Source organism: Aspergillus caelatus (genome assembly GCF_009193585.1).
Source record: "Aspergillus caelatus strain CBS 763.97 unplaced genomic scaffold BDV27scaffold_98, whole genome shotgun sequence".
In the NCBI taxonomy this organism is placed as follows: Eukaryota; Fungi; Ascomycota; class Eurotiomycetes; order Eurotiales; family Aspergillaceae; genus Aspergillus; species Aspergillus caelatus.
Window position 1 is genome coordinate 92,502 of NW_022475361.1, and position 25,370 is coordinate 117,871.

At 48.2% G+C, this 25,370-nt stretch overlaps 10 protein-coding genes across 10 annotated transcripts; 6 read left to right on the plus strand and 4 right to left on the minus strand.

Moving 5' to 3' along the window:
- Positions 1–608: 608 nt before the first annotated feature.
- On the plus strand, positions 609–1,871 carry BDV27DRAFT_118776 (putative phosphoglycerate mutase family protein). Its single transcript, XM_032064746.1, has 3 exons — positions 609–917; positions 1,023–1,245; positions 1,367–1,871. The coding sequence occupies exons 1-3, from the start codon at positions 680–682 to the stop codon at positions 1,473–1,475; spliced, it is 570 nt and encodes a 189-aa protein (XP_031927153.1). The 5' UTR covers positions 609–679; the 3' UTR covers positions 1,476–1,871.
- Positions 1,872–2,222: 351 nt separating this feature from the next.
- BDV27DRAFT_129096 (putative 60S ribosome biogenesis protein Rrp14) lies at positions 2,223–4,352 on the plus strand. The gene is made up of 3 exons (XM_032067114.1): positions 2,223–2,328; positions 2,425–2,508; positions 2,616–4,352. The coding sequence occupies exons 1-3, from the start codon at positions 2,314–2,316 to the stop codon at positions 4,104–4,106; spliced, it is 1,590 nt and encodes a 529-aa protein (XP_031927154.1). The 5' UTR covers positions 2,223–2,313; the 3' UTR covers positions 4,107–4,352.
- Positions 4,353–4,359: 7 nt separating this feature from the next.
- Positions 4,360–5,748, minus strand: BDV27DRAFT_118781 (NuoI/complex I 23 kDa subunit family protein). The gene is made up of 3 exons (XM_032064747.1): positions 5,383–5,748; positions 4,949–5,214; positions 4,360–4,885 (listed from the first exon to the last, which is right to left on the minus strand). Exons 1-3 carry the CDS (start codon positions 5,664–5,666, stop codon positions 4,755–4,757), a joined length of 681 nt encoding a protein of 226 aa, XP_031927155.1. The 5' UTR covers positions 5,667–5,748; the 3' UTR covers positions 4,360–4,754.
- A 161-nt stretch (positions 5,749–5,909) lies between these two features.
- Positions 5,910–7,176, plus strand: acpA (acyl carrier protein). The gene is made up of 6 exons (XM_032067115.1): positions 5,910–6,226; positions 6,324–6,341; positions 6,430–6,510; positions 6,579–6,627; positions 6,702–6,740; positions 6,807–7,176. The coding sequence occupies exons 1-6, from the start codon at positions 6,017–6,019 to the stop codon at positions 6,812–6,814; spliced, it is 405 nt and encodes a 134-aa protein (XP_031927156.1). The 5' UTR covers positions 5,910–6,016; the 3' UTR covers positions 6,815–7,176.
- A 566-nt stretch (positions 7,177–7,742) lies between these two features.
- BDV27DRAFT_118804 (GOLPH3/VPS74 family protein) lies at positions 7,743–9,405 on the plus strand. The gene is made up of 4 exons (XM_032064748.1): positions 7,743–8,158; positions 8,254–8,500; positions 8,574–9,067; positions 9,127–9,405. The coding sequence occupies exons 1-4, from the start codon at positions 7,889–7,891 to the stop codon at positions 9,175–9,177; spliced, it is 1,062 nt and encodes a 353-aa protein (XP_031927157.1). The 5' UTR covers positions 7,743–7,888; the 3' UTR covers positions 9,178–9,405.
- An 859-nt stretch (positions 9,406–10,264) lies between these two features.
- BDV27DRAFT_129102 (NADP-dependent oxidoreductase) lies at positions 10,265–11,811 on the minus strand. The gene has a single exon (XM_032067116.1). The coding sequence runs from the start codon at positions 11,567–11,569 to the stop codon at positions 10,412–10,414; it is 1,158 nt and encodes a 385-aa protein (XP_031927158.1). The 5' UTR covers positions 11,570–11,811; the 3' UTR covers positions 10,265–10,411.
- Positions 11,812–13,505, minus strand: BDV27DRAFT_129105 (phosphatidate phosphatase App1 family protein). The gene has a single exon (XM_032067117.1). It carries the CDS (start codon positions 13,187–13,189, stop codon positions 11,957–11,959), a length of 1,233 nt encoding a protein of 410 aa, XP_031927159.1. The 5' UTR covers positions 13,190–13,505; the 3' UTR covers positions 11,812–11,956.
- A 583-nt stretch (positions 13,506–14,088) lies between these two features.
- Positions 14,089–15,676, minus strand: BDV27DRAFT_129107 (ribosome biogenesis TSR3 family protein). The gene is made up of 3 exons (XM_032067118.1): positions 15,309–15,676; positions 15,061–15,197; positions 14,089–14,999 (listed from the first exon to the last, which is right to left on the minus strand). Exons 1-3 carry the CDS (start codon positions 15,542–15,544, stop codon positions 14,254–14,256), a joined length of 1,119 nt encoding a protein of 372 aa, XP_031927160.1. The 5' UTR covers positions 15,545–15,676; the 3' UTR covers positions 14,089–14,253.
- Positions 15,677–15,756: 80 nt separating this feature from the next.
- BDV27DRAFT_118824 (VHS domain protein) lies at positions 15,757–18,576 on the plus strand. The gene is made up of 8 exons (XM_032064749.1): positions 15,757–15,992; positions 16,073–16,160; positions 16,209–16,284; positions 16,335–16,628; positions 16,680–16,952; positions 17,004–17,385; positions 17,435–17,973; positions 18,031–18,576. The coding sequence occupies exons 1-8, from the start codon at positions 15,926–15,928 to the stop codon at positions 18,229–18,231; spliced, it is 1,920 nt and encodes a 639-aa protein (XP_031927161.1). The 5' UTR covers positions 15,757–15,925; the 3' UTR covers positions 18,232–18,576.
- Positions 18,577–20,846: 2,270 nt separating this feature from the next.
- Positions 20,847–22,286, plus strand: BDV27DRAFT_172607 (uncharacterized protein). Its single transcript, XM_032075901.1, has 2 exons — positions 20,847–21,057; positions 21,117–22,286. Exons 1-2 carry the CDS (start codon positions 20,993–20,995, stop codon positions 22,240–22,242), a joined length of 1,191 nt encoding a protein of 396 aa, XP_031927162.1. The 5' UTR covers positions 20,847–20,992; the 3' UTR covers positions 22,243–22,286.
- The last annotated feature ends 3,084 nt before the right edge of the window (positions 22,287–25,370 follow it).

Below are 25,370 nucleotides of genomic sequence, written 5' to 3' on the forward strand. Positions count from 1 at the left end.
GCACACACACGCAAGGGAAAGAAGAAGAAGAAAAAAAAAACATAGAGGCTTTCCCGCAATTTCACCACAGCTTACTCCATGAGTCGAAACACATTTTGAAACCCAACCATACACCAAAGATTCATCGCAAAAATAAATATCTCAAACTCAAAAGCAGACTTCTGGGTAAAAAAAACCCTCATCATGTGACTTCCGCAGCTGCATGGGCGATCAATAGACGGCAGTTTCGGATTGGCTCAGCGCCTGAAGGGTCATACTAACAGATCCATATGTGTTTACTTTTTGCGGGTCGCGCCTGACCTCCTAACAAACCACTGATACTAGCCGAATGTTTATTGAGGACCTATGACGAATGGCTTTTCAGCTCCCCTCATGGTGTTCATCGTGGTATCCACTAGATCGGATATAAAGCTGTCCATCTTAGGCAGATGACCCGATCATCACACCCCCTTGCGCCGAATGATGTAGGGCTATCGTGCGGCTGGCGGAGATAATTTTTCGGTATGGCATATTCGCGTGAAAATTTCTTTTTTCTTTTGTAGATATGGAATTTAAAAGAACTTGAGCTCACCTGAGCTGTTTTTTCCAATGCTTTGTGTGTTTTCTTTTTTTTTTTTTCGTTTTTTGTTCTTCTTTCTGTTCCCTGGTTAGGCCTATAGACTAGGTTAGCTGGCACAAAATGGCTACTACTCTTTATTTGCTTCTGCATTTTTTTCTTTTCTCGGCTTTACACGGTTTAACTTATGCCTCAACACCCCCAACAGTGTATCTCATCCGTCATGGCGAAAAGCCAGACGATCCACTAGATAGTGGACTAAACGCAGATGGCTGGAAACGAGCTGAATGCGTCCGGAGCGTGTTCGGAGAAGACTCTCCCTACGATATTGGCTATATAATGGCACCACATATTAGTAAAAGCAAGTATTCACTTGCAACTCTACCCGTCCCCTAGCTATGCACTACACAATATGCAAAGAACACAAATACCTGCCCATACACAGGATAACTAATCAATATAATAGAAGGAGAACACAGACGCTCTTACGAGACCGTCCACTCACTAGCAACAGACCTCGGTCTAACCGTCGACACCTCCTGCAAGCGGAACAAAGTCTACTGCGTGGCAGAAGCAGTCAGCGACTATGAGGGACCCGGCAATATCTTGATTTCCTGGCGACATGGAAAGATGAGAGAGTTGGTTCAGGCGTTGGGGTATGATGATCCGCCTGAATATCCTGAGGATCGGTATGTTAGTCTTGATATCCTGGATATTCCTCTTAATTTTGGTCTTGGGTGGTGGGAGAGCAGGAGTAAAGCGTTGATTATATGAGGAGTGTTCTTTATACTGACTGGGGCCTTCTTGCAGGTTTGATCTGATCTGGACCATTCCGTACCCGTATGACAATATCACGGACATCCGGAGTGAGGATTGTCCGGTGTTAGATGTGCCTGAGGATTTGACGGTTGAGCTCTAATAATTCATTGCGTGTTGTTACGCCTTTTATACCCATAAGCGATGTCATAGGTGGTTATATGCTACATGGCTGGAACCAGTAGCCTGGATTTAGATGCAGTACAGGAAATGGGTACAGGGTATGGGAAAGGCTTTTCCTAAATATATGTCACCACACCCTTTACTAGTTAAGGTGTGGAAGGTACAGCCGGGTGTTCTCGCTTTGGAGGCATATGCATCCTAAGACGGGATTGGATTGAATTTATAGCGGGATGCCAATTGCGTCATGGGTTTGTGTTGAACTAAGAGGTAGAATGTCTTTTTGCTCTCTTTTATCTCAGGAAGGAAGAGTTGGATCAATAATGTGTTTATTTTCGACCTATTGTTAGGCTGTCATGTATAACATAATAGAATTATGATATCTGGTGTAGGGCGGTCAATCAGATTGATATTAGAGTGAAGTACGGAGTACATTGTCTCATACGGAGAATTGCTGTAGTAGTAGGAGAACGTTTAGTGACAGACTAAAACATCTCTTTCATTGACCAATTCCGGCTTCAGCTCAGATTAGAACATTCTTATATATTAGCGAGAAGTTAAACTGAAATACGTGACAAAAATAAAGTTAGAATAATCGATATGATAAGTCAGCAAACCCACGATGTGGCAGGCGGTGAACAACCAGCAAAAAGCAAGCGGAGAAAAAGAACGCCAAGATTTCGAACCGCCCACCCAATTTTTTCAAGAGTATCGCGTCCATACTTCGAAAAAAACCCCCCTCAACTTCCAGGTGACTATCACCCAATCCTACATAATACCTGGAACGGAGCTATTGTGAATCTCCGATTCGAGTGGGAAAAATGGATGATATCGAGGTATGTGGGCTTGCTTCCCCTTGTTCGTCTATGATTCTTTATCATACCGGTCCCAGAATTGAAAATTGACGATCGGGAAATTTTTGGGCTCTACAGGAACGGTTGCGTAGCCACGCCCAGGCTTTTGATGGGCTCTTGTCGTTGATCCCGGCGAAATACTATTATGGGGAGGATGGTAGTGTATGTGATTCTACAGCCTGCTGTCTTTGATGCTTTTTGTCCCGTTTTCCCCACGGTCTCCGGCTTGTTCTGCGCCAAGCGTGGCTGACAACCCATATCCTTCATAGGACCAATGGCAACGCAAGAAGCAGACGAAAGAGGAAGCTCGTGAGGCGAAACGGGCGAAATTGGATCCCGATGCCGCGAAGACTGCTAAAGACGTGATGGAAGAGAACGCCCGGAAACGCAAGCGTCAAGAAGAGGGTCAAAATGAGACCGCATCATCTGAGGATGAAGACCTAGGCTCAGAAATGCCTAAGGAAGGCCTAAAGCGGGCTGATGCGGCAAAGAAACAGAAGCAATCCGAAGACCCGGCGAAGTCGGAAGAGGCGGAAGCTCGTAAGAAACTAAAGGAAGAGAAAAAGGCACAGAAGAAGGAGCAACAAAAAGAGAAGAGGAAGGCTAAAGAAGCCGCAAAGAAGGAAAAGCTGAAAGAAGAGCAAGAGAAAGAGGCTAAAACCCCTGTTGCTGATGCTGCACAGAAGCCAGAGTCAAAGCCTGCCAGTGATAAGAACAAGAAGCAAGAAAAGCCACCTGTAAAGGATGACGATAATGATGACGACGTTGATGAAGAAGAAACCGAAGGTCTCGCTCTCGAGTTTAACCCAGAGCAAACAGAACAGTCTTCCTCTTCTTCTACCCCCAACTCCCCTAGCTTCGATGCCTCCGCCCTTCAATCTGGCGCCTCTTCGATATCTTCTATTGTCCCACCTTCTGCTCCTAACGATGTCTCTAAGAACTCATCATCCGATCAAAAGCCCCTCAAGTCCACACCCGAAGAGCTGAAGCAACGACTACAAAAGCGCCTTGATGAGCTCCGCGCAGCTCGTCACGCAGACGGGCTGAACGGCAAGCCCGCCAGAAACCGCCAAGAGCTGATTGAGGCCCGTAGACAGAAGGCAGAACAACGCAAGGCGCACAAGAAAGAGCTACGACAGAAAGCCAAGGAGGAAGAGCAACGGTTGAAGGACGAGGCATTGGCCCGCCGCTTCTCCCCAGGTGGCTCGGGCTCTCTTCTTGCCTCGCCACGCTCCCCAGCTGAGTCGGTGGGCTCCAGTGCCGCCAATTATTCCTTCGGCCGTGTCGTTTTCGCCGACGGCCAGGCTGCTGATCCCAGCCTGAACAATGTGCGCGATCAACCTAAGCGCCATGGTCCCCATGACCCCGCTTCAGCCCTGAAAGCAGTTGAGGCCAAGAAGGCCCGACTGGAAAACATGGACGACGAGAAGCGTGCTGAGCTCGAAGAGAAAGACATGTGGCTGAACGCTAAGAAGCGCGCTCATGGTGAACGAGTCCGGGATGATACTTCACTGCTGAAGAAGGCTCTTAAGCGCAAGGAATCCGCTAAGAAGAAGTCCGAGCGTGAATGGAAGGAGCGCATAGAGACCGTCCGCAAGGGCAAGGAAATGAAGCAACAAAAGCGCGAAGACAATCTTCGGAAACGCCGCGAAGAAAAGGGCAACAAGGGCAACAAGGGCAAGAAACCCGCCGCAGGCAAGAAAAAAGCTAGACCCGGCTTCGAGGGAAGCTTCAAGGGCAAATCCGGTGGAAAGAAATGAACAGTGACTAGTATGTAATACCAACTTATGTATCTAAAAAGAAAGATATCCTTCCGCAGCAGCCCTTGATGATGAGCACTTGCTCTGCGGAGAACAAAAGTGACCAAAAGCTAAAAGAAAATCGAGGAGTGTGGGAACTGGTGTTTGGGCTTCTTTGGGGGGTTATCTTGTTATTTGTGCATATGTGCATAGGCAGCGATTCACCTGTTGATATTCATAAATTTCAAAGGAGTTTTCTTGGTTTTATCTCATCTCTTTTGTCGGATCCTTAAAGATTTGAAACAAAGGAAAATAAAGTATTCTCGGATTTATTCCCTAACAAAAACAGTATAGAAAACAAGAACAAGCCATGCGGGATTTCCCTCCAACATCAAGACAATAAAAGAACAGAGCCGGAGTTCTAGTGACTGGGATCCCCTGCGAACCCGACTAGTACATCTGGTAATAAAGCAGGCTAAGCGTTAGATATGTACAAAGTGGGAAGATGAGGGTGTCGACCCTTGGATATCCTCTGAAGGAAAAGTTTTGTCTTTCCCTTATCTGATTTTTATGATAGTATTCTTTTGAACCCATCTTCTAAAGTGGATTTACGTGATGTGACACCTGATTCAAGAGTGCCCTTGGGATATGAAAGCAGCCGGTATTGTTTTAACGGTAGGGGGCGTCAGCTCTGGCAGCGGCAGCAATTTCAGGCTCCCACTTGTCACCGTTGGCCAGGAGCTTCTCCTTGTTGTACAGCAGCTCCTCACGGGTCTCGGTAGCATATTCAGCATTAGAAGCTGTGTCGCAGCATGTCAGTTACGGTATTCGAGAGGTATAATCCTGGGATGGCTGATGCTTACTCTCAACAATGGCATCAACGGGGCAGCTCTCCTGGCAGTAACCACAGTAGATGCACTTGGTCATATCAATATCATAACGGGTCGTCCGACGGCTTCCGTCCTCACGCTCCTCGGCCTCGATGGTGATAGCCTGAGCAGGGCAGATAGCTTCGCAAAGCTTGCAAGCAATGCAACGCTCCTCACCGGTAGGGTAGCGGCGCAGGGCGTGTTCGCCACGGAAACGAGGAGAAATAGGACCTTTCTCGAAGGGGTAGAAGATAGTGTAACTGGGTTATGATATCACATCAGTTAAGCTATTCGACCGATCGAGAATCCTAACTAGCTTGTCCCAACATGATTCCAGGATACACAGCAGATGTAGACGACCGTAAGGGATACCAATTGGTCCTAGGCATCTGGAAGGGCGTGATAATGCGCGGGAGAGTGCGACTTACGGTGGTCTGAAGAACTGCTCCAACACGACGTACATGCCGCGGAAAATCTCAGACATGAGGAAGTATTTGCTGGCCTTGTCCAAAGAGGACTCGGTGGTCTCGTCCCATTTCTTGGGGGGAGCCAGACGGAAACCAGATGGAGGGGGACCAGCTGGGGTAGCAGCCCGGCACACCGAGGAAGAGAAGTTTGCGGTTGAACCCAAGGGACGGAAAGAAGAGGTCAACAGAGAAGGCGTAGGCCGGCGGTAGGCGACCAGCCTCGCGACCGACTTCGAGGAGGCCATGGCGGGGGATGAGATAGCGGACTGGAGAAGGAGAATAGAGTGGTGAGGGGAATCAATTGGGGGGGGTCAAAGTGGGAACAGGACAACTGGGAGAGGTTCACGAAAGTCGCTTTTGGTGGTTTGCCGGCGGCTTAGGTCATTTCTTTCTGCCGCCCCGTGATTGGCCGGCCGCAGGTTTTTGCTTCCCCCGAGCCGCAACGCCAAAGCAGAACTTCAGAAACTCCATTCTCCAAAGTCATCTTTCCTACCACTCCCGACTCTACTTTCTCGTCACCACCGCTCGCCCTTTCTCTTTATACTTAATTCCCAGGCAATTGCGCCTTTCTTTCACTTCCTCTTCAACCGACATAATGTTCCGTTCCGCTGTTGTCCGCTCTTTGAGGGCCTCCGTGCCTCGTGCCGTCAGGGCCCCGGCTACCTTCCAGATCCGCAGCGCTCCTGCCGCTCAATTCGCTCCTCGTTTTGCCTACCAGGGCGTCCGTCTTTACTCCGCTCCTGCCGGTCTTGACAAGAACGAAGCTGAGGGTCGGATAGTCAACCTTCTGAAGAACTTTGACAAGGTAAGTCGGGTTACTTTCCCGCCTCGGAAACGAAGACCATCCCGGAATCATCTACGGGAAACTTGAACAATGGCTAATATATCTCATTACTGTACAGGTTTCCGATGCCAGCAAGGTTAGTTAACATTTATTGTCTCCGGGCGCTTGACGGACCAGTTCAGACTCGCCCACAGAACGGTGAACTAAGGGATTGAATTTATCAGATCAACGGCTCCTCCCACTTCGCAAACGACCTTGGACTTGACAGCTTGGATACCGTCGAGGTTGTTATGGCCATTGAGGAGGTATGGATATAGCATATTTACTATTATACTGGCCTTGAGTTGAATACTGATGTTTTCCCCTCGAATAGGAATTCAGCATTGAAATCCCTGACAAGGATGCCGATGCCATCCACAGTGGTAAGTCTTATCGGAATGAGGTCCTTTGATGGGCAGAATGCGGTGATTGTCCATATACTCATCTTTTGCTACAGTTGACAAGGCTGTTGAGTACATCCTTGCTCAGCCCGATGGTAAGTCATGTCTTGCTTCCACAATGCCAACGTGTATGAGTTATCCACGACTAACTGGTATCGCAGCCCACTAAATTATGTAATACGAAGATCTGAATGATTTTGCGGGTTAGATAGAAAACAAGGGGATGGTGGCGTGCATCTACATGGGGTCTCAGCGTGGAAACGCTACTTGTATGCTGATACATGCCGGTGTTGTTTCACCCTACTATATCGTGTATATCATCTTGAATGCAGTTTGATTGATTACTTCTGGGTGTGGGTTGCTACCGGGTCTCTTTATGGACCTCGTTATGCGCCAGTATTCTGATATCAACCGCCCTAGCATGTAGGATTAGTGTTATATGGTCGGTGGTGGAATTGACGCGGGTCTCAAGATGCATTGAACATGTTGTACATACCGCCCGCTTGAAATTAAGACGATTTAAGGGTGGATCTGAAACGGTGTTGCTTTGACGACCTTCACAGAGGATGACGTGGAGCGGAACAAGTCGATAAGAACAAAATAAAACACTAAGTGAAGAAATATATAAAAGGATAGGAAAGAAACCCTCTAGCGCAAAAGTCTTCTTTTTATGTGTCAAATAGTTTATTCAATGGTAGAACATTTGCGCGCGCGCACGAGAGAGAGAGAGTGCTTTCTATAGAGATTGGATTATGGGTCTCTTCCAGTTAGATAAATTATGACATGTTTTTTGTGGTCCGTCACCGGAGAAGCATTGACGCTACGGGAGGAACAAAAGTTGGAATGGGCATAACTTAATATCAATCGAGAATTTCTTTTAATTCCAAAACACCATCGGGGTTTCTATTCTGGTGTCTGTTTGGCGCAAGGGACTCCATCTGGTCAGCCTGAATTAATTCCCATCGATCGACCGTTTCGGGACAGTTCCAGTTGCACACTCTCCGCCTCGTGTCCTTCTTCCTCCTCCTTGACTTCTTCCTCCCACTCCTCCCACCCCTGACAATTTCCCGCTCAGCAAACTTTCGGGATATTCTTCCTTCACCCGTCAACCACGTTACCTTCAAAGAACTGGTAAACGGTCTATGTCGCAGGTCATAGCGGTATAGATTTCGGTTCCTGACATTCTTCCCGACCGTTCTTTCGCTCTCCTTTCCGCTCCCGAACTCCGATCCCCTATCTCCTCATGGCCTCAGCCGGGGGCTTGACTCGCCGAAGAGGTGGCGGTCGAGTCGCTGGCGCAGACGAGAACGATGACAGCAGAGTCTCCTCTCCGATCTCCAGAAATGGCTCTTCCTTGGATAACCGTATCCCCGAGACGTCTTTCACCAGTACCGAGAATGGTCACAAGATCGCATTTGACCCCAGAGACCTCAGCGAGACCGAGGAACGAAGCAAGCAGCCCAAGCTGACGCTGATGGAGGAAGTACTACTGCTGGGGTTGAAAGATAAACAGGTTGGTCTCGCGCCCTCATCTACCTCGTTTACGCAGGGGAATGGCGCGTTGCGATGCCCAATTTGAATGCTGACACCGGTTCGGGAAATCTATAGGGTTATCTGTCTTTTTGGAACGAGAACATTTCGTACGCCTTGAGAGGGTGTATTGTGATTGAATTGGCCCTCCGCGGCCGGATTAGCATGCAGAAGGATTCTTCTCGACGGCGCTTCCCCCTGGCCGATCGTGTGATCGAAGTCGTCGACGATACATTGACTGGGGAGGTCTTGCTGGACGAGGCGTTGAAGATGATGAAGTCGAGTGAGAAGATGAGCGTGAACTCCTGGATTGACCTCATGAGCGGTACGTACGACCCTATGCTCTCTATGCTCGATGATCGAAAATGCCCAGGGTACTAACGGGGAACGCATGGCAGGTGAAACATGGAATTTAATGAAGATTGGCTACCAGTTGAAGCAAGTGCGCGAACGTCTGGCGAAGGGTCTTGTCGACAAGGGCATTCTTCGTACCGAGAAACGCAACTTCCTCCTCTTTGACATGGCTACACATCCCGTCGCCGACGGCGGCGCGAAAGACGACCTCCACCGTCGGGTGCGCAATGTGTGCAGTAATCGAACAGTGATTCTCCCGTCCAACCAGTGGCTTCCTGAGGACTCCGAGTTCCGCTATCTGCGGACGATCACGATGGTATGCGCAGCTTACGCGGCGAATGTACTGGAAAACGCTCTGGTCACAATGAGCCACGAGGCTCGGGAGAGAGCCTTTGCGCAGGTGGATGAGCTACTGGCAGAGTATTCCCAGTGGCCATTTGCCCGGCGGGCAGGTGGCTCGCAGGCAATTGGGGCTAATTTGGCGGGGGCAATCAACGAGGAGGTGAACAAGGCCAAGGACAAAGAACTTCAGTTGGAGGTATGCTCGTTTTCCTTCTGCAGAATATTGATTTGCAACCACTAACGAAAACTTCACAGATTGTTGCAGCATGTTTGAGCGTTTTTACTAGACTCGATTCCCTACTTTAGGAGCTTTCATCTATCACCCTCCTATGTCCTTCCACCCTTTGCCTTCTCCGTCCATCTTACTTATTCCCCCAGATCCCTCTCCCAGAAAATTTTAGCAGGAGTTCTTCTTTTCCTTTGCTATTTTGGCTACTTAGCAGTAGTTTCCGGCATGCGGTTGGAATTGGGCGAAGTGACTTGATATGATTCAGCCGTCGAATACGGTCCAATGCATTATTCTACGAAATGTTCGATTTATCTGATCTCCATCGATCTGTTCTTGTCTGCTTGTTCATGTCTTTCTTTCCCGTGGACCACGTTAGCATTACCAGCATACCTTTTCCGCTCAGATGATAAGGGCATGTGTACTCCATAGAATCGCGCACGAAGCATACCTAGCCATCAACACAAGCCAAACTCATGGACAAAGAGAACCAGAAAAAGCACAAGAGAAAGGGAAAAACACAACCAACCATGCCATCATCTTTCACCAGACCCGCATTCTATATCCCGATTGATATAAAACCGAAGCCCAACTGGTTTGCGGCTCACGGGATTTGGAAAAGGGAAGAGCAACAGACAAAAGGGATAAAGTAGAAGGAGAATAGGCTGGAACAGTGTCTTCATGATTTCCCTTTTTTTTCCGTCCTGTTTCTTCATGTTTCTTTTACTTTTTTACCCTTCTTGTCTACGATCTTACTTTATTTACCGATTTTCGCCCATCTAATGAATCAATCAATTAACTTCTTTTCTTTATGATGTCTATTCATTGATGCCTGTTGTCTCTTATCTTTCTCTGATTTGAGGATCAGTGTCTTACTCCCTCTTTTACTGCCTACCTTTTCCCTTGTGTATACCAGGTTCATGGAAGGAAAGTATTGATTGTATCGTTCACTTGAGGCGTGTATGCTTGAACTTGCTTATTTTTCTTCTTCTTTCGTGTGTGTGGCTGTGGTTGGGGAACTGTTTTCTCTACGTTATGGTATGTCGTTATTAAATGTTAGTATTATTGATATAAATCATGTTTATCGTTTGTTTTCTCCGTCTCCGGTTATGTGTTTTTTTGTTGGAATAAGTCGTAGATTACGGTTAGAGTCTAGGCTACGATATATGAAGTTAACAGTGTAGCATTCTACATGAGAATCAGAAAATTTCAACTAAATGCCGCTCGATGCTATGAAATGACTGTACATACTGAATGTGACCAAACAAGTAAAAGAAACATACGAAAATATGAGACAGAGAAAGAACAGGGAGATTAAATATTCACCCGGAAGACCATCATCCCTCCTCTCCTGCCTCCACCAGCGCCAGCTGCCTCAGCCGCTAGGACATCCACTCCATGGGCCAGATCCACGATACTCTGGACCCGGCCACGGATGGAACCCTCTTCGACCAGTTCCGCAATGCGAGCTAGGGCTTTACCATCCGGTTTCAAAGCAACGAATCGGCTGAACAGGCCGTGTTTCTGGGTCTGGGCTTCCCTGTCAGCAGTTTGGGGCTGCACTGCTGTGTCGTCTACGGCGGTCAGGACGACACCGTTGTTTTTGACGACGTCGGATGAGTGGGCGAGGTTGAACATCTGTTCTCCGGCGCAGTCGAGGATGACGTCGACTGGATCCCATTTGTTCTTGCGGAAAATCTCGGCGAGGTCGAAGTCTTGTGGTAAGGGGAGCGCGGCGTCGATAACTTCGTCCACTTTGACATGATCGCGCAGAAAGTCGTCGTGTTCCGGGCATGAGCAGGTAGTGCAGATCCATGGTCGGTGGTGTGGAAATAGAGATCGAGCCCGAAGCAGTTGGAGCGCCTGGGCAGCGACTTCGTTATCACGGGCGTTAGTCACCAGAACGCGCAGCTTACGACGCGCGTCGCTGGGGTCGAGGCCCCCGTATGTGAACAAAGCCTGCCATGCCGTGAGAGCAGGTCCAGGGATGGTAGATGCCTCGGCGGCGCTGATGTTCTTCGGCTTCAACGCGATCTCATCTTCGGTTGCGACTATATAGTCTGCCGCGGCGCCGTCACGGGTGTTGCTAATGAGCCCAAAGACAGTGTCGGCGACTTTGAATTTTGGGCCATCTGGTTTATCGTGATCTTCGGTGGGAGTGCTGATGACTATGCCACAATAGTTGTGCAGGGGAATCTGAGGGATTGATTTCGACGGGTGGAGGCTTCGAGCGAGCCTTAGTCCGTCATGAGAGAAAGCCGCTGTTTGAATCTTGATGATGTACTGATTCGCTGCTGGCTTTGGTACTGGGAAGTCCGTGTCGAAGATAATCCCCGAATCCACCCTGGGCGCATCCAAAGCTGTCTGATCGGTGATGGCAGTAGAAGCCGGTCGGTGATATAGGGCTCTCATAGTCCTCGGGACGAACGTCTGCTCGTCCATTGTGGTAGAAAAGGGCTTTGCTGGCTTCATTATGGTTTAATGTATGGCATATGTGTGATACGGCGTCGGTGTGTGCTCTACTCTAGTAGATGAAGACTATAACCTCGGCCGGGGCAACGAGTATATAACCCGTCAACACAGACTTCGACCCTCAGTTGCAGTATTGTGCACCACAGAGCCGTCAAAAACGGCTATGACCGTCCCATGAAGTCAGTTTCGCAACTCTCTAATGAGAGGAGCTTGTTCGCTAGTAAAGTTCAGAGAGAGAGCTGTGGGGAAATCGCTGCAGATAATCTCATGTTGACGTAACGAGGGTCTCCTTCCGCTTATATCAGCAACCAACCTTTTTTATACGTCGCCGGAAGGTTGCAACACACCATGCAGGATAAACCTGTTATTGTTAATATATCCTTGCAGTTAACGCGTCTCGTGAGAGGAAGGCGTGGTAGTGTCAACGTTCAAATTACCCACGAAGTCGAACACTGTTTCAGGTTGTTCAAATACCTTCCATACTCGGTCGGGAACATCCTGAAAAGCTGCCTCGAACCTCTCTGGAGAATTTTGATCTTCTAGATGTGGGACATCAGTGACTTTCCTGATCCAAATAGCGCGGATCCAGTGCGGGTGCCTCTTATAAATTTCCGCGTATGCTTCCGGATCTTTTTGTGTTGAGTCGCCGATACAAATGACTTCTCGCTGAGGGAACTGGCGTCGAATTTTCTCGATTTGTTTTACCTTGTATTCCATGGTATTTACTGTGAATGACTTGACCAGTTCACTGACATCCAGCCATGAGGAATCTCTGAGAATCAGGGTCCCAGGATTGAAATGCGTATGAATAAACGTTCGCAAGAACGGATACAGGTTGTACGGCGAAGCAGATACATAGAACCATGCTGGCGCAAGTTCTCTGTGCATGTGAGAATACAGCTCGGGCATTCCAGCAATAGGCCTTGGCTCTTCGACAAAGGTTGTTCGAAGAATTCCAGTCGACTCGGAGGTTTTGGTATACTTGATCGTATCGTCGATGTCCGATATCACGAGCCAACCTTTCGGACCAGCGAAGTAGGTTCGCATTGCGACATTGCCTCTCGAGCCACGGAGATACGAGCGCACCATACTTCCATCTGCAATGCGACGGCCTCCCATATTCACCACCTGACTGCTGATGCCATTGCTGTTTGTGGGACCAAGTTGCTGGATGAGTGTAGTGCTATTCGGTTGAGGAATCTCGAGCATCATCAAATGTGCAGGCATAACGTGATATAGGAAAGGTTGTAACCGTCGCGCTATTTGATGACGTGTCTCCCTTTCAGTGCCTATTTCTCCGTCGAGGCCAATGAGATCCGCAATCATGGCAACGATCTTACTCATATCCTTCCGGCTGTCCCTTCGAAAAACGCAAGCCACGACTTCTGCGTGCCACGATTCCTTCTGCCCCTTAGCAACGGGGGTCGCGCGTAGATAAGCGGTATTATCGAACAACCACACGGTATGCTGCCGGATATCTACTGCTTGCAGCGAAGGCTGCTTCCATAGGAAGGAGGTCAGGGAGTATAGCAGCGAATCTCTCCTCCACGAGCGGTCTCCTAAGCGTTCGAGCTTCTGGATAACGGGGGGATGCTTTGTTTGAGCTTTTGTTGAAGCCATCCTGAGGTCGTTTAAAAAGATCTTTTGGCGTTAAAGTAAAGGAAGAGGTATAGCGTTCAACCGAGCGATGATAGTTTATGATTTAAGTGGCTCCAAAGTGATCTGTACTGAAAAAAACCGAAACAGAGACTATTAGTTCACAAGATAAGCCCGGAGTCAATTGTGGTAGTTTTCCACTGTCTATTCTTATATCACCCAGCACATTATGTGTAAGGCTGATAGTCCTCCTGATCTTCGCATAGACCTCATCGTATTGGTTCTGAGCCACGGGGCAGTGACCCTTCCCCGTTGGTTTGACAGCAAATTAATTTGAGTCATTATCATCAGGAACAGTCAGGCGAACTGACGGTCAGGGCGGGCTTTCTCTAGTGGGTAAAAGATTAGCTGTGACTGCGAATGAAAGAGGTCGTCTGTCGTATAGTCCAGCGAGTGATGGCTCGGCGCTTGGCGCCCGGTACAAACAAGTCAGCATTGGGTTGCTTGTGACCCTATCAGATTTCTCGGTTTTTCTCGGCGCCTGACCGTCTTAAGGCACAACTTTGAAGGTGATCGAACCAACGCCCGCGAAAGTCAAGTTTAGACGTAATGCTGCAGGAACGTGGGTCTTCAGTGACGCTGGCCAGTGAACAGTCGTCCTGCTACTATGTAGATGTTTCCCATCTGCCCCTTGCTTCTTGCCCCGCGAGTTCTGTTTGTTGTCATTTGGCAACACCGTCGTGTTGCAGGACGAAGAAGAGAAGATGTAGGCGGTGCAGATCATGGGAATCGAAGAGTTCGTCATCATTGTTCTGTCCCATTGGTCCGGCCTCGAAGGTACAGCCACCCAGCTTCTTGACCTATTGCCTTAGTAAGGCTGACGGACGACATTGAAGAGAAAAGAGACGGAAAAAAAATTGTAATGATATCTTTATGTAACTTTTATTTCATCAACTTCATATTTCATAAATCTGTACATTATATGGATTGCCCTTTTGCCAATACGCGGCTGTTTCTGCTTCCCTCAGAATCCCAAAAAGTGTTGGAAGAAAAGCAAGCAAGACACAAGACAAGATTGGGTAAGAAAACTACCACCTCTTAGGAGCACTAATCACCGTTCGAGAAAACGACGCACTGAGGGTGTCGTTCCCCTTTTTCCGGGTTGCAGCAATGATACCTGTCCGATCCGTCACCGGAGTCGCATCGATGATATTGTCAAACGCTTCGTCGTCACTCCCATCCGCAGACCCGGATTCGGCGTCGGAGTCTTCAACAGGCCCTGTATCTGGACGTGTGATCTTCTCAGGTTGTGGCTTGTCGGGAACAGTAGGATTCTGGAAAGACTTGGAGTTGAGAATTTTGCGGCGGATTTCGGCCATCTGCTCTTCTTCTTCGGAGTCATCTGAGATGGCGAAAGGGTCCTTTTCTTCTTCTGGCTCTTCCTCTTCATCATTCTTTTCTTTGTCTCCATCTTCACCATTTTTACTGCCCTTATCATCATCGGAATCAGAATCGTCTGCCCTCCGGTTCGTATTGCCTACTGTCCACATATCATCGGCACCTTCGACACGACTGTCTTCGTATTCTTTCTCAATCTTAGCCAGCCATTCTTCCTCGGTCCGTTTGACGTCTTCTTCTGTGGCGCATGCGGCATATCGTTTAAGGAGTTTCGAGTTGATATCGAGGAAAGCCTCGCCGTAACTGAAATGTTTAAGAACCTCTCTAGCCCAGTCTTCGTGGCCGCAAATACAGAAACAGGCCGCCAGGGCTTCGACACAGTTTAACCGCCATGGCCGTCCGTAGTTGACTGTGTTGGCTGCAACAAGATAGGGTACTGGATTTATCAGTATGTAAATCAACGAAGCCTATTAGACCAGCTTTGAAAGGCAACATACGAAGTCGTTCACATTTTCCTCCTATGCGGGAGAAAGGCACTTCCTTCAGCCTTACCCACGAACATTCCACTACTGCGGCGCCATATTGTTCTAGTATGTCTCGGTCCGCGGGAGAGATGATTTTCTTCGCATTCGGACTGTAGTCGTCTTGTTAATTTACTTGTAGTAGCAAGCAAACAGATGCGATATTTGATGACAGTAAGAGGTTACAAAGGATACAAGGAAAGAAAAAAAAAAGGTTTACGTACGAAACGACGACACCTGGATACTTTTGTCCAATACCTAGCTCTCGCATCAATCCCAGATGCATTAATCGCTTGCCCGAACATCGCTTTGGATCGCAGTGACCCAGATCCCAACAGGCTGCTTTGAAAGGAAGTCTGTCGGAGGACTCGCCATCGCCGCGGGGCACTGGGCGTGGGCGGGGTGTCGAGGAAAATTTCTTGCCTCCGCGGGAGTAATTGTCTTTCTTGTGTCGGACCATGATGTAAGGTATGCTAAAATAACAAATCCGGTATTCCTAATCCCTCGAATTCAGAAAAGAAGAGCTGTTATGCAGAGGGTAAGGGAGTGGTGAAATTGGTTCCTGAGGACTAGTATATGAGTAGTTCATGCCCATAGAAGGAAAAGACGGGGCAACTACGGTGACGGAAGCGCCAACACGTGGAGCTCAACCCAACTAGAGTTTATGTGACGCCGCGCCCGCAACTTGCTTGCTTTGGCCAGCATCTATCTTTCTTTCCCTATCACTTCGCCTTCTTTCCTTTGTCCCTGCCCCTGCGCCCCGGTCGGAAATTGTCCATAGGGGCTCTAATTCTCGTCCGTTACCTTTTCTGTCACCACCCTGGAAGCCGCATCAGCACGAATGGCAGCTAGGGACCGCTTTGGTGCCTACGCTGACCTAGGCCTAACTCCGCTGCAACGAGCTATTCGTATGTTACCAATCCACCCCCCCCCCGGCTGCTTTAGTAGCAAGAATATATTCTTAACTCATCTTGTGCGTATCCACTAGGTCATGCTTGCGATATCTCTCACTACGAACCCAACCTTGCCCTGAACCTCGAAGTCGCGGACTTGATCAACTCCAAGAAAGGCAATGCGTGAGTCGCAGTCGATCCAGTAGGATGGCGCATTCTTACGTTCTACAGTCCCCGTGAAGCAGCACTGGAGATTGTCCGTCTAATCAACTCCCGGAACCAAAATGTCTCCTTACTGGCGTTGGCTGTAGGTTTACCGATCTTCGGAGAAGCTAGTGCGGGGCTGACCTAGTATAGCTCCTCGACATCTGTGTCAAGAATTGCGGATACCCTTTCCACCTTCAAATCAGCACCAAGGAGTTTCTGAATGAGCTGGTCCGACGGTTTCCTGAGAGGCCGGCGTTGCGCCCCTCGAGAGTTCAACATCGCATTTTGGAGTCGATCGAGGAATGGAGGCAGACTATTTGTCAAACGTCGAGATACAAGGAGGATTTGGGACATATTCGGGACATGCACCGTCTCCTGCTCTATAAGGGCTACGTCTTCCCTGAAATTCGAAACGAGGATGCTGCAGTTTTGAACCCCAGTGACGTATGTCCTTCTATCGGGGCTAGTTTTAGGATGGCTAGCTGACATTCCCAGAATCTTCGCTCCGCTGAGGAGATGGAGGAAGAAGAGAGAGAGGCTCAGTCGGCGAAGCTCCAAGAATTAATTCGTCGAGGCACACCGGCAGATTTACAAGAAGCGAACCGATTGATGAAGGTGATGGCCGGATATGACAATCGACACAAAACCGACTACCGGGCTAAGGCGGCAGAGGAGGTCGCTAAAGTGCAACAGAAAGCCAAGATCCTGGAGGAGATGTTACAGAGCCAGCAGCCAGGAGAACGAATCGCAGAAGGAGATGTGTTCGAGGTAGGTTCATCACTGGTCGTGTGGGGGCGCCGCTAACCGTCGACCGCTTAGGAGCTTGCCAATGCTTTACAAAGTGCCCACCCTAAGATTCAGAAAATGTGCGAGGAGGAGTCCGACGATCCAGAGGCTGTTCACAAATTGTTGGAAATCAACGACAGCATACACCGCACCATCGAACGATACAAACTTGTCAAGAAGGGCGACCTGGAGGCTGCATCGAGGATTCCCAAGGGTACTCTAGGAACAACGACCGGTGTTTCGAAGAACGCGAACAATGAATTGTCCCTCATCGATTTCGATCCAGAACCGAGCTCAAACGGCAATGCCTCGCAACCGGCGGGCGGCAGTTCTCTCGAGAATGATCTACTTGGCCTCTCAATAGACGAGTCAGCCCCCACTGGAGGTATCTCCCTAGGACCTGGACCTGGACCTGGTGGGTAGTGTTTTCTAAGGAGCCTAGACCTGTTGCTGACTGAGTTTAGTGACCCCAGTGCCTTCTTCTACACCTCCCGTACAGCAGGCCCCTTCGGCATTCAAACCCAATTATGATATCCTGTCTTCGTTGAATTCATCCCGCCCTGCATCTCAATCATCTTCGCCTGCGCCCGCAGCGATGCGGCCACAGAGCACCACAGCTACCCCACCTCCGTCCGACCCTTTCGCCTCGCTGGTGTCTGCCAGCTCCCGACACCCAAGTCCGTTCCCTTCGGGAGTCTCCAGTCAACAGCCCGCATCGGCTGGGCCTTCCCTCCTCGATCTGGCAGGAGCCAGCCCGTCGCAGCCCCCAGCTGGTAACACGAAAGCGGCCGAGGAGGACGAGTGGGATTTCACGTCCTCTCTCCCAGAAAGTAACACTCTCCCAACCACGAATCGTGTGCAGGTGTTGAACTCGTCGTTGCGGGTGGAATTCGTGGCGCGGCGGCAACCCCAGCAGGCCCGACAGATTCACATGGTGGCCTTGTTTTCCAATGGCACCAATCAGCCACTAAGCGAGTTGCATTTCCAAGTTGCTGTGGAGAAGGTTAGTTCCCGTGGTGAATGTATAGAGTACAAAGTTCAGGGGCTAATGTAAGAACAGGCATATAATTTGCAGCTTCGGCCCCAATCAGGGCGGGATATTGCACCTCTCCAGGTGAACGGAGTCCAGCAGGAAATGTTGGTGAGTGGCGTGGAAGCGGGCAAGGGTAATTCGATTAAGATGCGGTTCAAGGTTTCTTACCGGGTGGGCAACGAACAAAAGGAGGAACAGGGAATGGTGCCTTCGTTGGGAATTGCTTAGAGAGAGAGAGAGAGAGAGTATATTGCGAGGTGATGTCGAACTTGGTTCGTTTCTCCGTTCTGTCGTGTTGTTCAGTTCTCCAGCCTGCATTCGTGTCTATACCTGACCAACTTTCTGATGCCATTTTGATGAGCGATATTTGGTGAATTGAGTTTGTGAGATTGATTGGGTCCTCTTGCAGCGTTATTCGAGTAGAAAAAGCAACTGATCCGTGAGTTGATATCTGATGCCTGTTTGGGAAAAAGTCGCCTTGGGTCAGGGGAGATGGACTCATACTCTCTACAGTATATCTTTGATTTATTTTACTTTTATTTTAGTTTATTTTATGTTATCTAGAAAGGTACATACATTTTCTTCCTTGGTTCTCCTCCATCCAGAGTTCAACGTGGAGGAGGACAGTGTAGGATGTTCAAGGCACGCGACGCCGTCTACCTGTGGTTGAGCAGCCTGAGATAAAAAAGCCCCTCACCCATATAGATAGACTTAGGGTACCTTTTTTTTTTTTTTTTTTCTTTCTTTAATGCACCATCGTTTCCCAGTCTCTTGCTTGTACGGGGTACAGTAAGTGCTGTCCATATACAGTAACACAAAAGGTCGTACAATCGGCGGAGTGGCGTCATCCGTGTGGCGTCCGGCCGAATACTAACCGAGTTAAGTAACGATAATCCTCCCCCTCCTCATAAAAAGTAATTATGTCTGAATGATATGATCTGATTCTCAGCGAACTATTGATGCTTGATGGCAAAAGGTGGGCTCGACCCATCTGTCGGGACTTTCCCCGACACTGACCAGTCGACCAGGAATTTCCTCTTTGGGGTGCGATGCGCGGTCATAGCGAGGAACCATAGTCCCAACTGCCTCAAGGTTTTCTTTCTCCTCTGGACAGGCTCAAAAGGTCGCCAAGAGAATATTATGGAAGATCATCCGGTCGCACAGCCATGGTAGTGGGATTTATTGAGGGGGTACCTGTGGTTTGCATCTCGTACCTTGACTTGTAGGTAGGTAATAACCGAGGACCAACGGAAGAAGGTGACAATTTTCTTGCCTTCATTCCTACGGTACTCTGTACTGAAACCTGGAAGGACTGTTTGTTAGGGTTCCTGCAGGTGCACGCGGCTTTCATGCAGTAGGCTAGCCCTAATCAAACATTAACTAAGAGTGCAACGTGACTCCCTTCCCACCTCAACTCAAGGGTCATAGTAAGTGACTGAAAAGAAAAAAAAAATAAATAAATAAATAAAAAATATTCTCTGATAAGCAATAGTGAGGCTATGAAATCCTTTTAGTGCGATGCTGTAAGGGATTCGTCATCCTCTTGTTCTTTGATTGAATCGGATCACTGACCGATTAGCAGTATCTTAGTGGCATCTCGTCAGCATCTCTAATTTGTCATGTCCCACGTAAACCCTCCCGCCGATCGAGATGGGTTCAACATGAAATTGCCCAATCTGGCCTCTGAGAGACCCGGACCCAGTCACATGGGGATCCTGGGACCTTTTCCCCATCGTGAGAGTGGGGGAAGGGAGATCACCGAGAGGCCCCGAAGTAAAATCGTTAGGCTAAGTAACTCAGGACAACTTCGCCGTCTGGCTCTGGGACAGATGGTCCGTGCGATCAATCACAGCGCCTTCTTGCCCATCCAACTTCACAAAGTTTACTGATAGGCTTGGTCTCTGGTTACGCTCTACCAATGGACATCCTATCCCCAGTTCTTAGGGCAGGCAAACCCCGGGTGGAAATTTCTTTCTTTCTTTTTTTTTTTTTTTTCCCTTTACAGCCGTTGACCAACAGGCCGTGGTGAAAAGCAAAGTCAATCTTGGGGGAGGCGCATACTTTTTTGGCTCATACTTTGCTTTTCCCCAGTTTACTGGGATGAAACTGGCGACCGTTGATGTGTCGGACAAATTGTGCCTACTACTGCAGGGGTTAACTGCCGAATCAAGGTGGGATTCGAGACTGGAGATGCTCCATAACATTGATAGAAGATCGACTGAGGGACTCTCATGTAGGGCGAACCTCCCCATTTGGTCTAGACTTTTGAACATGTTTCGAACTTCTCACTATAGTGTTACTTTAGCGTCTTTTTCCTTCTCGTGGGGAAGTAAAATTGAAATCAACGAAAAAAAAAACAAAAACAGCCAATATTGCTAGTGTAATGTAATTTGCCTCCTATCCTGGAAAATGGTTCCGGTACTGCGTAAATGCCCGCTTCGCTTCGAGTTTGTTTTGTACTTTCTCTTCACTTGCTGAAATTCCCAAAAGACCTCCTCTCGAGCGGAACCGACCCAAGGTTAAGCCTTCTACTACTGAGTACGCAGCGCCAACAGTGCGAAGAACTTTGGACGGAATAGGATCCACGGAACGGCCGGCAGCCAGACTTTGACCGGCCCTAGGTCGAGGATCCGAAGTTGAACCTGCTCCAAGAGAGTGGCTCGCCTAGGCCCCCTCTGGGTGCTAATGGATACTTGACAGCTGCGCTGCAAAAGTTAATAGGGGGATTTTTGTGGACGACCAAAAGCCCCCTCATCCACTACTACATATTTAAAATACTACTTCCTCAGATTACTTCCTCCCTCGTTGCCCCCCGCCTCGTTGCCAAATGAGATAGTCCTGTTTATACTTATATCATCGTACTTGCCTTCTTTTTTCCTTCCTCTCTCTCTCTCTTTCTGAATCCCCCGTGTACCTATACGTATATGTATATGAACTCCCTTCTCGATCCACCTTTCAATAGCCCGGGCATTCCAATCTTATCGCCGCAATGGCTTCTCCTGTTGAGTTTGAGATCTCACCAAACCCTCGTACTCGTGAGGAAAACCAAGAACGGTAGGTCTCTTTCCCTCTTCCCCTCCGCCCCCCAGGAAGGACTCGGCTAATGGGATCAGAGCATTCATTGCTGCCTCTCGGCGGAAAGATCGGAGCCTCGATGCCCGTCTAGAATCTGCCAACCGTGCGTCTCAGCTGCACAAGCAACGGACTGGCAAAGCTCTCCTGATTACCCGGGAAATTGTCGAAAAAGAGGCCATGTACGAAGAAGTAGATGACCGCTACAAGGAGAAACTACAACGCATGTTGGAAGCTCAGAACATGCAAATCAACAACCAATTCCAGCAAAACCTCCTCGCTACGTTGGCCATGCGACCCGGCCTGCAGCATCGTCGTGCCTCCATGATGGCGCAGCGCGGCCCCATGGACGGGGTCCGCAAAATGAGCTTGGACCTGTCGAGCATTCGCAGCTCCTTCTCCGAGGGCATGCGTGGGAGTCCGATCACCAGTCCTATGGCCATGACCGGCAACCAAAGCTACGTGATGTCGCCTTCGTACGAAGGAAACTCACATTCCCCATCCTCATTCCATCCTAACGTGGTGCCCGCCTCGTCGGGTCCAATGCCATCCTACATTGCTCATCATTCGACCCCCACATGGCCCGCACACATCGGCCCGCAGCACGTTCGATCGCCTTGGGCTGGGTTTAACCCTGGGGACATGAACATGCCAGTGCGCCAGTTCCGAGACCGTCTGGGTTCTGCACCGGTTATTCCCGTGCACGCGATCCCTTCCAGTGCCGCATACCGACCAACTCCCACTCCTCAACACAGTCGCAACCGCTCCGAACCAGGGCAAACGCCTTTCCAACGGATGCCGTCTCACACTCCCTCCGTCGAGAACACGCCGAGGGTGGAGACTCGCATCGACGGACTTCCCAGTGAAACCTTGCCAACTACCCTGCCGACTCCCGATCTCTGCCCCACCCCCAGCACGCCCCACTCGCCCACCTCCACGGCAAAACACAGTGACGTTGCCTTCGACACCCTAGACACCAAGGAATCAGACTGCGTCTCCTTCTCGCAGCCGTTCCTAGACCAGGACTTCGTCGACTTCCAGGGCCTCTCTTTCTCCTTGGGTAGTCACCCAACCATCCCCTCGTTCGACAACACCCTGCACCATCCGGAAACCGAATGGAAGCCGGACGAGGTGGTCCAAATGGACGACTGGCTCGTCGGTGCATGACCCTCGCATCCGCATGTCTTGTCTTTAAGCTAGTTGCGCTTTTTTTTTTTTTTTTTTTTTTTAACTCCTACATTTTCATTTTCCTTGTCTTGCTTCGATGATGATCCTTGCATTACTACACTGGTAGCTTTGGGGGCCTTTCATCCATTTTTTTCTTTTTTTCTTTTCTTGCTTTTAATTATTTTTACTCATCTACAGCTTTGTTTTCTTTTATGTGTCTAATAGTTGAAGTTGCGCTGGACCAGTCAGGGCAATACCCCGGGATGAATGGCGTTCCAATGGGCATGTACAATAATGAGAAATGAAAAACTTCATTCAAAACATATGAATCCTTCTAAGCTTTTTCCCTACAGTTTTGAAACATCTCCACCGAAGTGAAAAACTCAGGGAAAAAAAAAAAAAAAAAACCCTCCCCGGAATCTAAGAATTAAAAATAAAATAAACAGCTAAGAAACAGAAACAGGAACAACAAGGTTACAGCAAGCTCCACCCCCCGCCAAGAAAAACGCCGCAAACAGTCAAGCCAGCACACCGGGGCCAGGAATGTCACTTCAAAAAACATTTTAACTGTCACCGTACAAGCAAACTTAACCTAACTTTGCACTAGAATTTCTTTCCTTTAGACGGGATGTGTAACCACATGCCTGTGCCATTCCACTACCCAAAAACCAAGGTCTGAGGTCTATACCGAAAACAGCCAGATTTTCAGCAAGGTTTTGAGATTTCTTTCACTTGTTTGCTGTTGTTCTTCAGTTTACCCTTAGGTCTATTAATATTCCTTGTCTTACCGTAGTTTCTATCGGTAGTCAAGTTAGTTCTCCATTCATAACCTTGCTGAGTACAGTGTACTTAGGTACTCCGAAGGTAAGTTAGTAAAAAAAAAAAAAAAAAAAAACACTAAGTAAATAGTAATATGCAAGCCAAGTCAATGATCGAAATTAAACATCCCCGCACGCTAACATTCCCCTCATATTGACATATACAGAAGCATATAGAAACTAAAAGGCCTGAAACGCAACTAACCAACGCTAACCCAACACTAGTACTCCTCCGTAAGTAAGAAAAAAGGAAGAAGAACAAGAAGAATCCCAACCGATCGGAACCCTCACCCTACGCACAGACCACCACCATCAAGAAAAGAAAAAGAAAAAGCTCCTGTGGGTCCTCCTCTCGTTCTCTTCCGGAATAGGTTTAGCTTAACTTTGGACCCTCGTTCACAGTCCACTTTTTAATACCCCCACTTCCCAGGTTGGAGGGGGGAAATTCCTGTTTCGGGAATAGTGTCCTGAGTTCCCACTGAGTGGGAAAGTTTGTTCGTACGACGCCGCTGCTTGCTCATTGGGTTCCGGTTGTTTGGGGGGAGGAGGCGGTAGATGTGGTAAGGGGTTAGTAATTGGGCTAGATCGGTTTTTATCTTTTATTTTTTTTTTTTTTAACGTTATGGTGTGGCTGGCTGATTGTAGTTGGAATGGCGGGGGGTTTTTGGGTTTTAACTCCGTTGTTGCAGGTTTTGATGATAGGTTGCTATTCAATTGTTAATTGTCACCTGGGTTCGGATATGGCATTTTTGTTAATCATATCCGTACATGCATACATACTTACATAACTTAGTAGACGGAGTAAACGGAGTAAGGACTGCTATGTTCCCCGTTAATAAATTAGAATGCATTAGATTGGGATTCGGTTTGGGATTTGTGGTTTTAATTGGGAGTTATTTAAGTTGCCGTGATCCTCCGTGGATATTGGATTGGATATGCATGTCCGTTTTTCCTACATGTACTTTTTTTTTTTTTTTTTCAACTTACCTAGATAGCTTTGCTGATGCTTACTGGCTAGCTCGGTACGAAGTATATGATCCTGGGGTTAACTCTGAATTCTCTATAAAGTATACTCAAAGAGAGAAGTCAAGGAGCTCTCTTATCCACTTCTACCGGCATTTATGTATCTGGTTGGGATCGACGGTAACTCTTCCATACTTTTTTTTTTTTTCCCTTTACTTACTTTCTTTAGTCTCCACTGTAATCTCCTAAAAAAGCTAAGGTTAATAATCATTTACCCTTACCCCCGTCAACTCCACTAATAACTGGGTCAGTAGGTAGGTACGTAAGTAAGTAGGGTGGAAGTACCTCATAGTAACGTTAAGCAACAGAAGTCCCTGCACTTGCATCTCCACTTACTTGCCTCTACGACTAGTTACTCCCACTATGTTATACCTACCTACCTACTCACCTCATGAGTTCGCGTGTCCACTTACCTCTCTGGTAGGGACTGTAGTATGTATCTCTGTCCCTCAATTCCAAATTATGAAACTCCCTACATACCTACCGGTCGGTAAGCTAGGTAGGTATGTACTAGGTAACCAACAGATAGATAGCTATGGTAGGTAGTAGCTAAGCTAAGCTACTGCTCCATCCCATCCATAACCATCACCACTCCATCCAAGGATCGCAGCTAGAAAATAACCCTTCAACTTAACCCAAGCCCAAGCTGACCAAAAAAAAAAAAAAAAAGGAAAAAAAAAAGACCTCATCTAGACATTACGATCTGGGCCGGGATGCGTCCACAGCGAGGGGAGGAGTTTGGAGGGTTAATTTTCCGTAGTAGAAGATTGGATGTATTTGCCTGCGGGGTTGGAGATTGGGGTGTGATGAGGTTTTGGATGGAATAGTGTTCTGTGTTTATTGGAGGTACTTTTGTTTCCTTGGTACTGTACATACATACTGCTATATGTACTACTTTGGTTGTCTGCGGGGGGGTGATACTAAGGGAGCTTGCTCTGTTTCTACTGTGTGTTTTCATCGGCGTTTGCTTGGGATTTGATTTCTGTCGTGTAAGTAGTTTGTTTCAAGTTAAAAGAGGTCGATCTTTGCTGTCTACAGAGTAGTAGTTGTACTAATAGTAGAGGCTAGGCTAGTCCAGGCAAGAACTAATTTGAACAATTTAATCTCCAATAGGATATGATATAACTATACGGAATAATGAACCATCGTATTTCTTACCCCAATTTCCGAGGGCAATGGACTGATAACCCCGCAGACCAACACGAGTAGCAGCATGCGATCCCCATCTCAAAACAAAAAACACGAGAATGATAGAGGGGTAGGTCCCAAGAGGAGAAGGGTTAAAAA